Source organism: Ammospiza nelsoni, chromosome 8 (genome assembly GCF_027579445.1).
Source record: "Ammospiza nelsoni isolate bAmmNel1 chromosome 8, bAmmNel1.pri, whole genome shotgun sequence".
NCBI classification, from domain to species: Eukaryota; Metazoa; Chordata; class Aves; order Passeriformes; family Passerellidae; genus Ammospiza; species Ammospiza nelsoni.
This window is the reverse complement of record NC_080640.1, coordinates 19,554,746-19,568,683: the sequence shown is the minus strand read 5'-3', so window position 1 is coordinate 19,568,683 and position 13,938 is coordinate 19,554,746. Positions and strand designations below refer to the sequence as shown.

The following is a 13,938-nucleotide window of genomic DNA, read 5'->3' as shown; positions in this document are numbered from 1 at the left end:
TGGGAAATGATTTGTGAGACTCTCAAAAGTGACATGCTTGACACTTCTGGGAAAAACTGGTCCTTTCACAAGATTTTGCAGCTGCTAGACATACTTAGCCTACATCTCTGCTCTACTGCTGTCCTGGTGTAGAGGCCTGGTTTCCCTGTGCAACAGTGGTGCAGCTACAGCTGTTATTAGTGCTGGAACTGGACCAACAGGACATCCCCGTCTGGTGTGTGCTGGAACAGTGTCCCTCACATCCCGATTCCCTTGTGCACTGCCCATTCCCTTTTGCTGTCCTGACTATCGAGTTCTGCTTGCCCTCCTCTCAAGGGGGTTCTGGCCCTGGCCGTGTCCGGGCAGCGGTCACAGGAGAGATGCTCTAAGGGCGATCAGAGGCACTGGCCGGGCCGGAGGCACAAACTGCAGCGCTGTCCCGCTGCCCGTCGAGCTGCCGGGGCGGGGCAGCGGGTGCGGCTCTCTGTGCCCACCGCGTCCTTCTCTCGCCCCGCCTTCGTGCCACAGCCCCGGGCTCGGCGCGGCCCGTGGGCCGGGGCTGCGCCTCCCGGCCCCACCTGCGCCCGCCGGCTTGAAAGGGGAAGGCGGGCGGGTGGCGGCCGCATCCCTCCCTTCCTCCCTCTCTTCCCTCCCACTTCCCGCACCGCCGCGCCTCTCGCTCGGGCCGCGCTCCGCCGGGACTCGCTGCAGGTGGGTGCCGGCACCGCGGCGCAAGGGCGGGGGCGGCCGGCCCGGAGGAGCTGCGGCCGGCGTGTCCCCCGGCGGGGCTGCTCGGCTCCGCAGCGGCGACGCTGTCCCGCTGCCGTGCCCTGCCGGGCTGCCGTGCCCTGCCGGGCTGCCGTGCCCTGCCGGGCTGCCGTGCCCTGCCGGGCTGCCGTGCCCTGCCGGGCTGCCGTGCCCTGCCCGGGTCCTTCGCCCTGCGGCGTGCCTGCGGGGTCGGTGGGATGAGCGGTCGGGAGCTCGGGGTGGCCGCGGGCGGGGGGCTGCCAGCTGCGCTCCGGGTGAGCGCTGTAGGGCCGGGCTGGGCTGATGGCACCTGAGCTCTGCCCGGCCGGGAGACGGGGACGGGGACTCGGTCTGAAGTCTCGGCTGTCAGCCTGGCCCCGGCTCTGCCCGACGCGCGTGTGCAGCCCGGCTTGCTCCAGCGAGGCGCGAGTTCGGCATCTGCTTCAATGCGCAGGACTAGAGCCTTGGCACACGGACGCGCGTTCAGAGCGCCTTTGTGTAACTTGCTTCATCTTCCTTTAGAAGATTACATCTCAGGAGTATCTTCCATCTGCTGTTCTGCCTCCTCTTCCTATGCAACCCTCTTCAACCTCTGTTTACGGCAGCTCAGCCAGGTCTCATTCCTCTGGTGGGCTCAGAGCCAAGAAGCTCTTTGGTTTGATTGTGGGTTTCTTTTACGTGAGGGCGTCAATTGTTTCATTGAAGATAAGACTCATCCCTAGCTTCTCTACTCTTGTAACTCTGTCAAATGTGATCAGACTTGTCTGTCAGGACTTTATCAGTCCCCATAGCTTTCTACACAAGATTTCACAACTTTCTGAGGTGTTTAATAACTTTTCTTTAAATATGCTGCTTCTCTGCAGAAAGAAGTTGAAATGACAAGGCAGTTAATGGGAAGATTCTTTTCCTCCCCATTCCTCTTGACTGCTTCCCTAAGGTTTGGTGCGCCTGTATCTTCCCAGTTTTCTCAGCAGTCTGAAGAACTTATTTGAGTGTCATACATTCTTCTTAAGACCATCTAATGCTCTGCCCTGTCATGTGCTCTCACTTTGAGGTCTATGGCTCACACGACTATTTGGAAATGGCCCCAAGCTGTTCTTTCTCTTTCATCCAGGGATTACAAATAATGTTCTGACTTGCTTCCACATGGCAGACCTCAGACCACTCACAAGGGGCACAGTCTCACATCAGCTGCTCTGTCTTGCAACCATGTTGTAAGTGAGAGAAAAAGGCTGTCCAGAAGAACTTGTTATTGCAGAGCACCCTGTGTCACAAACCATCTCTGTTGCTTTCACAAGACAAACAGGAAGCCTGTGGATATTGAATGGGGGAAATATCACTTACTTCCTAGACAGATTTAATGTATGATGAGGGGCTAGCTGGGGAAGCAGATGTGTGGTGTCTGGCACCATCCCCCAGCTCAAGGTGTGTGTAATTTCAAATACTTGAAGATGTGTGTAGTTTCAAATACTGTGACAAGCTGAGATCCAGATCTTTATTTCTTTTCTCAGTTGTTATGGACCAGTATTTCCTTTAGTATCATGGTTCCCTGGCACTATCGTCTGGCAACCTCCTGCTAGCCCACAGATTCCCACCTTGCTTGTAGAACTTCCTCCATATAACTCTAATGAGACAGGAAGGATGTTGAAAATGATCCAAAGTACCAAAAGTCAGGAACTGTTTGGGGACTGCATCAATCTTTGTCCAAAAGAGATCAGCCAGACCACTTCTGGTGTTTTGTGGCAGCAGTAGCACCAATGTGGTGAAAGGTATAAATCATTCTGATGCTGACCTGATCACTGCTGTGATTGTTCCCTTTGGTCCTTCCAAAGGGATCTTGGAAGAGTGATCTTGGCTTCCTTCATTCTCTGTGCTTGCAGTGGGCTTCTATGAATATGTAAAAGGAAAAATGCTAGAAAGGTATGTATGTTGTTTTGAGCAAACCATCTGTGCCCTATTCAGTCTGTGTGCAAACAGCATTTTAAAAGACCCTCAGGGATACAGACTGCCAGGGGATGCTTATATCTGAAGGGTTTTTTTCCTTTATCTTTGTTTTCTATACTAAAATACTAATACTTGTATTGGTATACTCTGACATTAGTATGCTATAGTGTTAATGTAAATGTTTTAGTGTTACTGTAATTTACCCAGGTGACTCTGGTTAAGTCAGAGTCTGTGATAAACCAAAACCAGAGCACAGAAGCCTGGTTAAACTTCCCTATTTCCACCTGTGCTTTGTTTGCTTTGTACAGTATTGTATCCTCTAGGTTTTTACTAGGGATTCCCCTGGGCAGCCCCTGCTGATAGTGTAATATCCTCCTGCAGTGACAAAGTTGCTCTTGGAGCTGCATACCTGCCTGCTTTCACAGTCTTGGCTTCCATAAATTTGCTGCAGCTAGGCTGGCTGTCATCAGTGTGATGGTAGCAGAAGATCCTGGGCTTTTTTGGATCATACCCAACAGAACAGGCAAATCTCAGTATCTTATTCCAGGAAGAGTTTAGAGCATCCAGGTGAAAGTATCTTTTGCTTTTCAATTAATTCTGCTGCTTTGTTAACTCCTGAGAAGTTTGCAGTGAAAACGTTTCTTACTGTGGGCAAGAGCTGCATAGATGCAAGAGCTCCAGGATGCAGGAGGGGAAATAATTCAGTCCCATGTATACAGGCCTCCAGGTCCTGGGCAGGAACTAGGTAATATAAAAAAGTGAGGGAGAGATACAAATGGCAGTCCTTGCATTTGAGCCTGTTCATAGCCCTTTCTTTGTGGGGTTCTTTGCCTTGACTGCTTGCTGTGACAGGTTTTAGTACTTCAGCCTAATAAAAGGCATCTGAATTAAATTGGAGCTGTGGCTGTTTGGTTATTTCACTTAAGTTGATTGGTGTAATTTTCCATCAATACCGAAGCCATACCCTGTCAAACATGTTAAACGGGGCAAAATCATGGGACAAATTTCAGCCTAGAAAGAGGTTTCTCAGGGGTATTTCAGAGGACTGTGCCCTCTCTACTCCTTTTCTGCTGCCTCACTTTTCAGCACTAATGGATTGCTGTAGTTTTGAAAGTAATCTCCCAGCAGCTGGAGGTGGACAGTTGTGCAGGGTAGGGGGGGATGCTGCTGCTTGCTGTGACAGTCTCACTTTCCCAGGTCCTGCTCCCACTGAGGTGCCTGCTCTGCCCTGAATACTGCAGTGGTGAAACTGCTGTGATGTGGGCTTTTCCAACAGTTCCCTTGAACCCTGACTCTGGCTGCCAGTGTTAACTGTGATGTTAGGTCCATTGCTCTGCCAAGCACTTGTCATGAAAACAGGGAAGGGTCTATTCTCTCTTTACAAGCCTTTCCCTTGCAGTGGCAGGATTATTTTTGCAGTATTTATGTGATGTAGCCACTAGGACTTCCAGACCACACACAAGGAGATGGTTCCGTCTACTCTGCTCTCGGGCCTAGTGTGCAATCTGTCATTTACCTGTTGTCATTTACTGGATTTTGCACCTCTGACAAGTCACAAACCATGAATTCACCTTCCCAGAGAATCACAATCCCACGTGATTGAAGGTGCCTGAAGATTTCTGAAGATCACCTGCCTGCAGTAGCTGAGCTCCCATAGCCAGAGAGCTGGGCTGAACTGGCTGCACTGGCCACAGCAGCTGCCCAGGCTGCAGAGCTCATGGAGCAGCTTTTTTGTTCAGTGTCAGTAAGAAGTAAACCAGTGAGGTGAGCAGGTGAATTTTGAGCCTTCTAAACTGGGCCATTTAGCCCTTGTATAGGTCTGGGACTCCCTTCCCCTTTGCCATCAGCCTGAGACTTCAACAATGACTAGCTGCTGAACAAGCCCTTGTGCCCTTTTTGCTGGTAGTTAGCCTTTGTTTTATCCCAATAGCACTAAAATTGGATGTGTCTGGTGCATCCAGCACAGCTCTAGGGCTGAAGCTATGACCAGGGTACCTTTCTGGGCATGGACAGAGCAGAGATTATCTCTGGAGATATTGAGCTGAAGTAGGAAAAAAGGTCTCTTCCTGCACCCTGGCATCCTCTCACATCTTAGCAAGATTTATAGCCTCCCTTATTGCTTGGGTAGGGAGAAGAGGTTCCTGAGCCAGCACCTTTAGGGATTGCTCCTGATTTGGAAGAGATGAAACCACCAAGAGCAGTTTGCAAGTCTCACTGAGTCAGCATCTGCCCCTGACCTGAGGGCTGAGATTTGACACCTTACTTGTCATTTGGATTTGGTAGTCCCCAGAGGGTCTTAGCTGAGCTGAGGGTCTCAGCAATGTCTGGCATGTAGGTCCATGGCAGAACACAGTCCTTGGCTGAAGATGGGTGACTATTTTTTTTCTTTAAATAACTATACCTTTTACCTGGACTATTGCTTCATCTTTTTTCTTGTTGCCCAATAAGAAAACACCCTACCCCACATATAAAACCTCTTTTACTCTTCTTGGCATACTTATGTGCATGTATGACCCACTAGGTGCCCCAGGGAAAGCCTGTGTCTGCTTCTCTCCTTAACTCCCTGCCATCCCAGCGGAGATCACATGGCTGCCATCCTTCCCCTGCTTCCTGGAAGCAGCATGTGCTCCTGGATCTGCTGTGAATGTCATAGCCAAATGCTTTACCTTCCCTGGTGTTGGGCAGGATAAGTTCCTTTTGGGCCTCTCAAGTAATCTGAGTACCAGACCAGCTTTGTGGGCTGTAGCTCTGTTGTGACCAACGCTTTGTCACAGGCCAGCCTGTTTCCTGCTGTTAGGGAGGCAGGATGCTGGGCAGATCCTTACATTCCTTGCAGAGCTTATGCTTTCTTCTTTCCAGCCCATCACTTTTGTCTATATTCTCCTGGAGCTCTTGTTCTGTGGGTTCAGCTACCCTCTTGGTATCTGTTAGCTTTTTCTCGTGTTTCTTATCACTCGTGCAGGCACAGCCACACAGTTGACCCTGGGTGGGAAGGATGGGAGTCCAAGCACTAGCAGGAATTGCCTTTGAAACAGGGGAGGGTCCCAACCAGTAGCTGCTCTGTTTGTTTCCCATGTCCTGTCTCCACGTGGGACAAGAAAGCACTGGAGGAAGAATAGGGCAGTTTTATTCTCCCATGTCTTCGCTCTCATGTGCTTAGTTTAGCCAGAGAGAGGCCTGCTGAGGGCAGTCTGAACACTCTATTTAGCAGAATCTTGTCCATTACTTTCTTTCCCACCTCTTAATTGATCAAGCACTATTGGCGGGGCTGTCAGAAAATCTTGTACCAAATTCCACTCTACCACATCCCTGCAGCCCCACTGGGGCTTAGCATGTGGGGGTCATCCAAAATCCACTTCCAGCTGTTCCCATTGTAACTTCTTCCTCTTCCCACTGCTGCTTCCTAGCATGTCTGAACTGGGTTCTCAGAAAACTACTTTGCTTCTGACTATTCCCAAATAATTATCACATAGTTCTTCTCCCAAAATAATGCTAGGTGTGGGTGAGGCGCGTTCGCTTCCAGTGATGTAGCAACATCCCTTACACAACAGAAATCTTGGGTGTTTCACCAAACTGCAGAGGGGATGACGGCTTTAGGAGTGTGACTAAGGGGCGTCAGTGTGCCACAGGTGTTGCATGTCATCTCTGGGATTGCTTTCTGGGTTTGCCTTCTTCTAGTGGATGAGTATCCTGGCATCCACTTTCCTTTCCCAGCCCTTTCCCCAGAGCCTCCTATGACTGAGCCATACTGGAGCAGCTCTCTGTCCAGACTGTAGCTGTGCTCTCTGGGATTGTGGCTCCTCTTAGTGGGTCCTGCTGTGACCTGGACTTGCTCCTGCCTTGTTTGTGCTGAGCAAAGTGCCTTGCCAGCCATGTGAGGGCCAAAGCCAGAGCACACCTCATGGCCTTTCCACCAAGTTCTGCAGGCCTCCCTGCGAGCTTGCAAAAACATCAAGGCCTCAGAGAGAACCAGCTGTTCTGGCTGGACAGAAATAAAAATAAAATCCAGCTGAGCTGGTTCCATAGCGGTAAACAGGGACTGAGCAGCAAGTGTCCCTGCTGGTGCTGTGACCCAGCATAGCTCCTCCAGCCACTCACCCTCAGTAACTCTCTGTGAGTCAGTCTGCTAGTTTTTGAGCTAACTTAGGAGCACAAAGAAGAGATTTTCTGGAAAACTCCCCTGATATCTGACTTTGTTGTTGGGGTATTTTTGTGGGATTGTTTCTGGTTTGGTTGGGGTTTTTTTAGGGCAAGGCAGAGTGGATGGGGATGGATGTTCCCCAGTGAAAGACTCCAGACTGCTCTCCTGTCCCAGCTCACAAGTCCTGGCTTGCAGCTACAATTCCAACTGTTATTCCTGAGTGCATGACAGAGATACTGCATTAATGGCATGTTTGTCTCCTTGCAGCGATAAAGATGATGAAGGTGCTACCATGCCCTGCTGCTCTTCTTTTCCTCGTGACTGCATTCACTGTGGAGCCATCTCACTGTGCCAAGGTGCTGATCATGCCCACCATAGTCTTTGACAGCCACTTGCGAGTCTTCATGCGGGTGGCAGAGGCACTGACTGAGCGGGGCCATGACCCTGTGCTGCTACTCCACGAAGGTCGGGATGTGGAGACCTCCCTGCCCGGCTTCCGTGTGCAGAGGTACTGGGGAACCTTCAGCACAGAGAACGCAGATGCCTGGGTGCAGGAGAAGATAAAGCGTATCTTTCAAGGGAAGATGACCTCCCTGGAGGTGTTTTCATTTTTGGAGAAGTACCTGGAAAACTGTGACCTAGTACTGGGAAATTCTACCCTTCTGCAGAAACTCCAGCTGGAGCACTTTGATCTGCTGTTGGTGGACCCCAATGAGATGTGTGGATTTATCCTGGCCCACATCCTACATATCAAATATGCTGTGATTTCCACTGGCTTCTGGTTCCCAGCAGAGATTGGTGCCACCTCCCCCATTGCCTATGTCCCTGAATTCAACTCCCTGATGACAGACAGAATGGGTTTTTTTGGTAGGACTTGGAATCTCCTAGTCTACATAATCACTCGTGTGGCTACAAAACTGGTCATCCTGCCCAAGTTTGAACGTCTCATGGAGAAGCATACTGTGGAGCCCAAGACATCCATGTTGGACCTTGTTCATGGAACCAGTCTGTTCTTCCTCTGTAATGATGTGGTGTTGGACTTTCCCCGTCCAACCCTCCCCCATGTCATTTTCACAGGGGGGATCCTGGCTGAGCCTGCAAAGCCCCTTCCAGTGGTAAGTGCAAGAAAGCTTTGATCTATGATTGCACATCAGCTAGGGAGGCTACTTAGTACAGATCTTCTCTGGGAGAACCTTGTAAAGTTCTGAAGCCCCAAGTGTCTGGAAAGCTGTGGTGTTTTGGTGCTTGTGGGTGCACTGGTGAGACAGGGAACACTGAAGGTTGCCAGGCTGCAGGGAGGATGTAGAATTGAGTGGACCACGCTGAAGTGGGATTTGGCCTCACTGTCCATGTAAAATAGTGTGTGGAGTTTGTAAGATGGAAGTGCTGCCCCTGGGACTTGAGAATTAATAGTTTGTTTGCTCCTGTGGGAATGGGAAGAACAATTAATCTGCTTTGTTTCATCACTGATGTGTTAATCCAGAATTTCCTCCTTCATCCTATTTCCCACAGAGCATTTCTGCCCTTGAGCTTGTAGTGTTAAGAAACCACAGGGGACAGCTATTCTTGTTCCTTCATTAAACTGAGTGTAGAATCCCAAAATGTAGAAAACTGCAGGGTATCAACCCCTTTTTCTCAAGATTCAGTCCTGAAAACTCCTCTCAAGGCTTTCTCCAGCCTGTGCCTTACTAATCCCAGGAATAAATTCAGAGGAACAAGCTCCTAAAGCCTCTGGCTGAAGACAGTATTGGAAGAGAGTAGGACTTGTCTTACCACTTTTACAAACATTGAGGGGAAATAAACCTGGATAATAAAACTTGGGCAGTCAAGATGTCCTAGTGTCCTGACTAAGGGTCTGAAATGGAGATAAGATTTCAACTTTCAAATTATTAGAGGCCTCTCAAGATCTCTGATGGCAACTTCACTGATGCTGTGGATACCAATATCTTTCAGTTAAAAAAGAAGTGAGATCAGGTGCCTTAAAAAGAAGCTCTCCAGATGTGTCTGACTGCACATGAGCCTTGCCCATGTGGCACGGCCTGCAGGTAATGAAACGCACGTAGGGTGCTCCGAAAGCTGTGTCAGAGGGTGGCTGCCTCACAGCTCTTGCAAAACTCTGGCTTGGTCCAACCTGACCACGTACACACCTGCCTTATAAAGAAGGGAGTTGTTTGTTAGGGCATTACTCATGTGCTTCACAGCTTCCAGAACAGATCCCAGGGCACCTAAGGAAAGAATGATGGAGATAAGTTTGGAGCCCTGAGGTAGGTGGTGGCTGTCATGCTAACAGGTAGGCATGTCTGTGTCCACATCATGGGATGCCAGCAGAAGAGAAAGCCTCTGTAGGTCTAGGTGTGCCTTAAAGAATGTCCCATTTGAAGTGTAATTAAATGCTTATTTCCTCCTATTTGAAACACTATGATTTTGAATGCTTCTATTTAGGACTTGGTTAAATATAGATTTGTAGTTGAGAGAAAGTGAGAACATTTGGTGGTCAACCATGCTTCCCTGGCAGCTTCAATGCTGTTTCTGAAAGATAAATGTTATGGCCCAATTATAATGGATAACATAGTCATCTGGTTTAGGAGTCATTATACTTTTATTTAGGAAAGGAAAACCAGCACTTTCTCTTCTGTAGTAGTTTCAGTGGTTGCACAGCTCAAAGGATGTAAAACTCAAAAGAATGGAGAAGCTAAAATATCTCTATTGTAAACTTCTTGATTCCTGGATTGTTTTAGCACACTCTAAGCATTTCTGAAAAGGCAGGCATGAATCTCTGAAGCATATAACAAAGGAGAAGTATCCCCAGAGAACAGCACTAAGATGTGCTCTGTAACTCTTTTGTACTCTGATCCCCTAACTTTTAAAATACAACTAATATTCTGTATTAATCACTTTAGTTTTCTCTTCTAATAACATTTTTTTTAATTCAATTTCTCCTGCATATTTGTTTTAGGAAGTATATATATTCAAAGATAGATCTTTATAAAACTTCTCTAAAATGCTCCTGACTGAGATACATGGGAAACTTGAAGCAGGACATAATGAGAAATAGATTCAGCCCAGCCTGGCATAAGAGGGAACAGTCCATATTTGCTTCACAGTAGCTGTGGTTGCTGATTTCTTCTCCCTACTACCTTCTGGCTTTGGTTAAAAAAAGTACAGACTCTGTTCTAGATACAGACCTGTTTATGTAGCATTACAGGTAGCCTCTAAATGAAGGACAAATGACCATGAGTTTTACTGGATCTGTAGCTACCTTTCTGTCCAGTGATCAAAAACTAAATCTGCTGTCTGCAAGTAGCTATCAAGGATGGTTAGAAGTCTCCTGTCAATATGGCAAGGCTTTCTGCCACCATCAGAAGCCTTTGACATTGGAGAGTTGTAGGAACTTTCCAGGAAGAAGTTGTTCCTGACTGTGTGATGTTTTGTCTCTTGTATCAGCTTACATCTAGAGATCCTGACAGGCCTCCTGTCTTAGTGGTAATGGGAAAATAGCCTCCCTTTTTTTGCTCCAATTTCCCTCTCTCCCCTAGCTATTCCTATGTGGTACCTCCATTTCCAGACCCTTTCTTGTCAAAGACTAATTGTGTTACCTCCAGCAGGAGATAATGCCATTGGTCACCTCCCTGCAAACTTCCAAGACCAGGTGGTGCTCAAGTAATTTCTGCCTGTCTGGGTGCAAAAACCACAGTGGTTTTAGAGTTCGTTGCCTGGTGAAAACCGTGTAGCTTTGTGCTCTGGGTGGATTTGGCTTCATCTTCTCTGTGGACAGTTTCTACTGCCTCTGTCAGAGGCAAGAGTGGGAAGGGCCCTTCTGGAAGAATACTTCAAGGCGGCTGTGTGTGTTTTGCCCACAGGGTCTGCGTCTCTGGGTGGAAGCAGCAGAAGCAGGTGTCGTTGTTGTCTCCTTTGGCATCGGGATCCGAGCTCTTCCAAGCGATTTGGTGGAGAAGATGGCTGGTGCATTTGCTCGCCTCCCACAAAGGGTGGTGTGGAGGTGAAAAGGGAATGGGATTAATTTTCACTAGAGTTGGATGAAAAACAATGTTGAGGGGTGATTCATTTCAAATCACAGAGTCTGCTTTCTGTTTCTTGATCTGATTGAATTTACTCTTGTTCTCTGTGTTTCTCTTCTCCTTTTTTCTCTTGCTCTGTCTCCTCCCACAGATATTTTGGTCAGAAGCCAAGAAACCTGGGTGAAAATACGCTGATGATGGGGTGGCTGCCCCAGAATGACCTGCTAGGTAAGGCTGGGTTCTGTGTATGTGTGTGCCACTAGCAACACCCCTGGAGTTTAGCCCAAACCACAGCAAAGGCACATAAGGATAGCAGCACCTGTGTGGATCTAAGTCTGTTGCTCCTTGTGTGTCTGATCTGTACAAAACATGTTCCTCACCTAACACCTGCTTGAAGCTGCTTGGCTCCTATCTCCCTTCTCCTCCAGGCTCTACTCAGCAATTCTGGGCTGCAAAAACCAGATGTATTCCCAAAGGAATCCTCTCTGCTTAACATCCTCTCTGCTTAACATGCCTGTTTTTCCCTGAACATACATCAACATTGTGTGTTAAGGTAGCCCTGTTGCAACGTGGAAGGCATTGACTTGCTACTCTTCCTTTACCTGCAGGCCATCCCAATGTGAAAGCCTTTGTAAGCCACTGTGGGATGAATGGTATATTTGAGGCAATTTATCACGGTGTGCCAGTGGTGGGATTTCCTTTCTATGGGGACCAGTTTGACATCATGACCAGAGTGCAGGCAAAGGGCATGGGTATCCTCATGGACTGGAGCAGACTAAAAGAAGAGGAGCTTTACCAGGCTGTCATCACCGTCATCTCTGACCCCAGGTGAGGCATCTGGAAGCATCAAACTCCTCCTTGGTGCAGACAGTGTGTAGGGACCAGTGTGTCTTTGTGTTGACCCCTACACCACCTATGGTGGCTTCTGTACCAAGCACAGTGTCAAGCATTGCTCAGCTGACCAGATGTATCCATGCCTCAAAGTCCTTAGATGCAGCACAGGAGGAGATACTCCAGCATTTGCTTCTAAGGAGTGTGATCTAGTTCTGTCTGACTGTAATGTTCCTAGAAAGTTTTCTGAGCTACTGGGGAACAGACCTCTTAAGGCCATCCTGTCATCAGGGAGGGTGAGATCACAGCCTCCCATTGGGACCTCCCTGAACTTGTCCAAAAAACTTTCTGTAGAAACAGAGAGGGAACTGCAGGTAATGCTCCATCTGCTCCTTCTGTCATTCATATACTCTGCTTTTTCCTAGAACTGAAGCAGGAACAGAAAAGTGACACAGGGCTCCTGTTTTCTAATGGGACATGTGCAACTGCTGATTTTTGAAATGCTTTCTGAGAGCTTGATTTTGAAAATATTTTGTATTTCTTACTTATTAAGAGGTGTTGCAGTTTGGTATCTAGAAAGGTTTGGCCACTCATCAAGTGTATAGCTTTTGCTTGATGCTGGGTGAGGTCTTAGGGTGTAAACTCCCCTCAGAAAGTGTCATACACATGAACTCACTGAACAGGTACTTGCAAGCCAAACTGTCAGTGTTATTAACAAAACACAAAGAAAAATCCACTCTGGTTTGTGCCTTCATAGCTGGCCAGTGCCATCAGAGTGGGTTTCAGAAGAAGAATGGGAGAAACTTGCCCCTCTCCCAAGGTATTATTTGGGACTTCAAAGCATCACTGGATGTGTCAGGCCACTTCTCAGTTTGAAGTTTCTATTGAAAGGTAAATGTCTTGTCATCTTCCCTTGCAGCTACAGAAAAGCAGCCCAGCACATCTCAGCCCTGCACCTGGACAGACCAATGCACGCTCTCAACAGGACAGTGTATTGGCTGGAGTACGTCCTTCGGCACGATGGGGCGCCCTTCCTTCGCCCGGCTGTCTACGACCTTTCCTTGTATGAGTACTTCTGCCTGGACATATTGGCTCTTCTCTTGCTGTGTCTGGCTGCTACTGGATTTGCTCTCTACAAATCTGTGCTGTGGTGCAGAAGGAAAGGGGCCAGCCCTGTGTATCAGAATGGCAATTGCATGAAAGGCCACTTCACAGATGAGAAAAAACTGCAGTAGTGGCCGGTGTGTTCCAGGGCATATCCCATCACTGTGAAATGAACTGCTGCTGTGCCAAGAAATGTATGGCATGCAGGCATGGAGAGAGGTGAAAGATCTGCAGGTCTGGATGAGAAGAGAGTGGGGAGGGAGGAGTATTGCAAAGGCCTGTGTCTACACCTCTGTGTACAGCACCTGTGGGCGGGGGGGTGAATTCAGGCGTGGGTGGGAGCACTTGGCCAGGATGCTGGGAATGGGGCATGGGTAGGTAGACTTCCAGGGAGGAGTGCAGGTGGTTCCCTTTGTATTGCACATTGGTTTAGATGCTGGAGTTGCTCTTCTGGCTTTTTGGATCATGGAGGCTCTGGAGGCAGGAACAGCATTTCATATGCAGCAGACACCATTTCTCCTCTGCCTTGTTACTAAGAGCCCCAGTAGTCAGGATACCTTTATGTGCAGATGAGAACTGAAGCAGAGCTGTGGACAAGGAAGGGCACTGAAAGTATCATCTACAAGAGAGAAAAACTGGTCTAAAAAAAAAAACTGTGGATAAATATTGTTCTTCCTACTTCAGTCAACACTCTGCAATCCTGTTTGTGTTTGAGCTAAATTATTATTTTTTAAAATAAACTTATATTCTTTCTCCTCTGTGGCAGTTCTCTGGTCTTGGTTTAATGTGAATCTGTGATTCTCATAACAGGAAGTTGTTCAAGCAAGATGGAAGTGCTTTTCCCTTCTCATTACTGCTGCTATGGTCTCCATATACCTCCATCAGCAATGTTTTAGCCTTTCTGCAGGCTTTCATGTAGTGCCTTCTCTCCTCTGTCTTCATGTGGCACACACCCATTCCCAAAGCACCTCCAAACCTGTGATGAAAGAAATCTGGAACAGATGCAAGTGCAAGGACCAGCAGCCAATAACTCAGAGAGCTGGTCACAGCAATGGGCCCTACACCACATTTAGAGAAGCAGCAGGCTCTCCCCATTTCAGTGTGAACAGACAATATCGTTGCCCTACTTGGGCCATGCTATGGAGTGATACCTAAGGTGTTTTTACTCACCCT

General features: G+C 48.2%; 1 protein-coding gene across 1 annotated transcript; it reads left to right on the top strand.

Moving 5' to 3' along the window:
• Positions 1 to 2,367: 2,367 nt before the first annotated feature.
• Positions 2,368 to 13,523, top strand: LOC132076524 (2-hydroxyacylsphingosine 1-beta-galactosyltransferase-like). Its single transcript, XM_059477658.1, has 6 exons — positions 2,368 to 2,386; positions 7,079 to 7,926; positions 10,672 to 10,811; positions 10,982 to 11,058; positions 11,439 to 11,658; positions 12,581 to 13,523. The coding sequence occupies exons 1-6, from the start codon at positions 2,368 to 2,370 to the stop codon at positions 12,894 to 12,896; spliced, it is 1,620 nt and encodes a 539-aa protein (XP_059333641.1). The 3' UTR covers positions 12,897 to 13,523.
• Positions 13,524 to 13,938: the final 415 nt, after the last annotated feature.

Bases quoted from the DNA above. Each gene is read 5' to 3' on its own strand.
- LOC132076524 (XM_059477658.1), top strand. The intron at 7,927-10,671 runs GTAAGTGCAAGA...TTTTGCCCACAG, and splicing joins CTGCAAAGCCCCTTCCAGTG to GGTCTGCGTCTCTGGGTGGA. The intron at 11,659-12,580 runs GTGAGGCATCTG...CTTCCCTTGCAG, and splicing joins ACCGTCATCTCTGACCCCAG to CTACAGAAAAGCAGCCCAGC.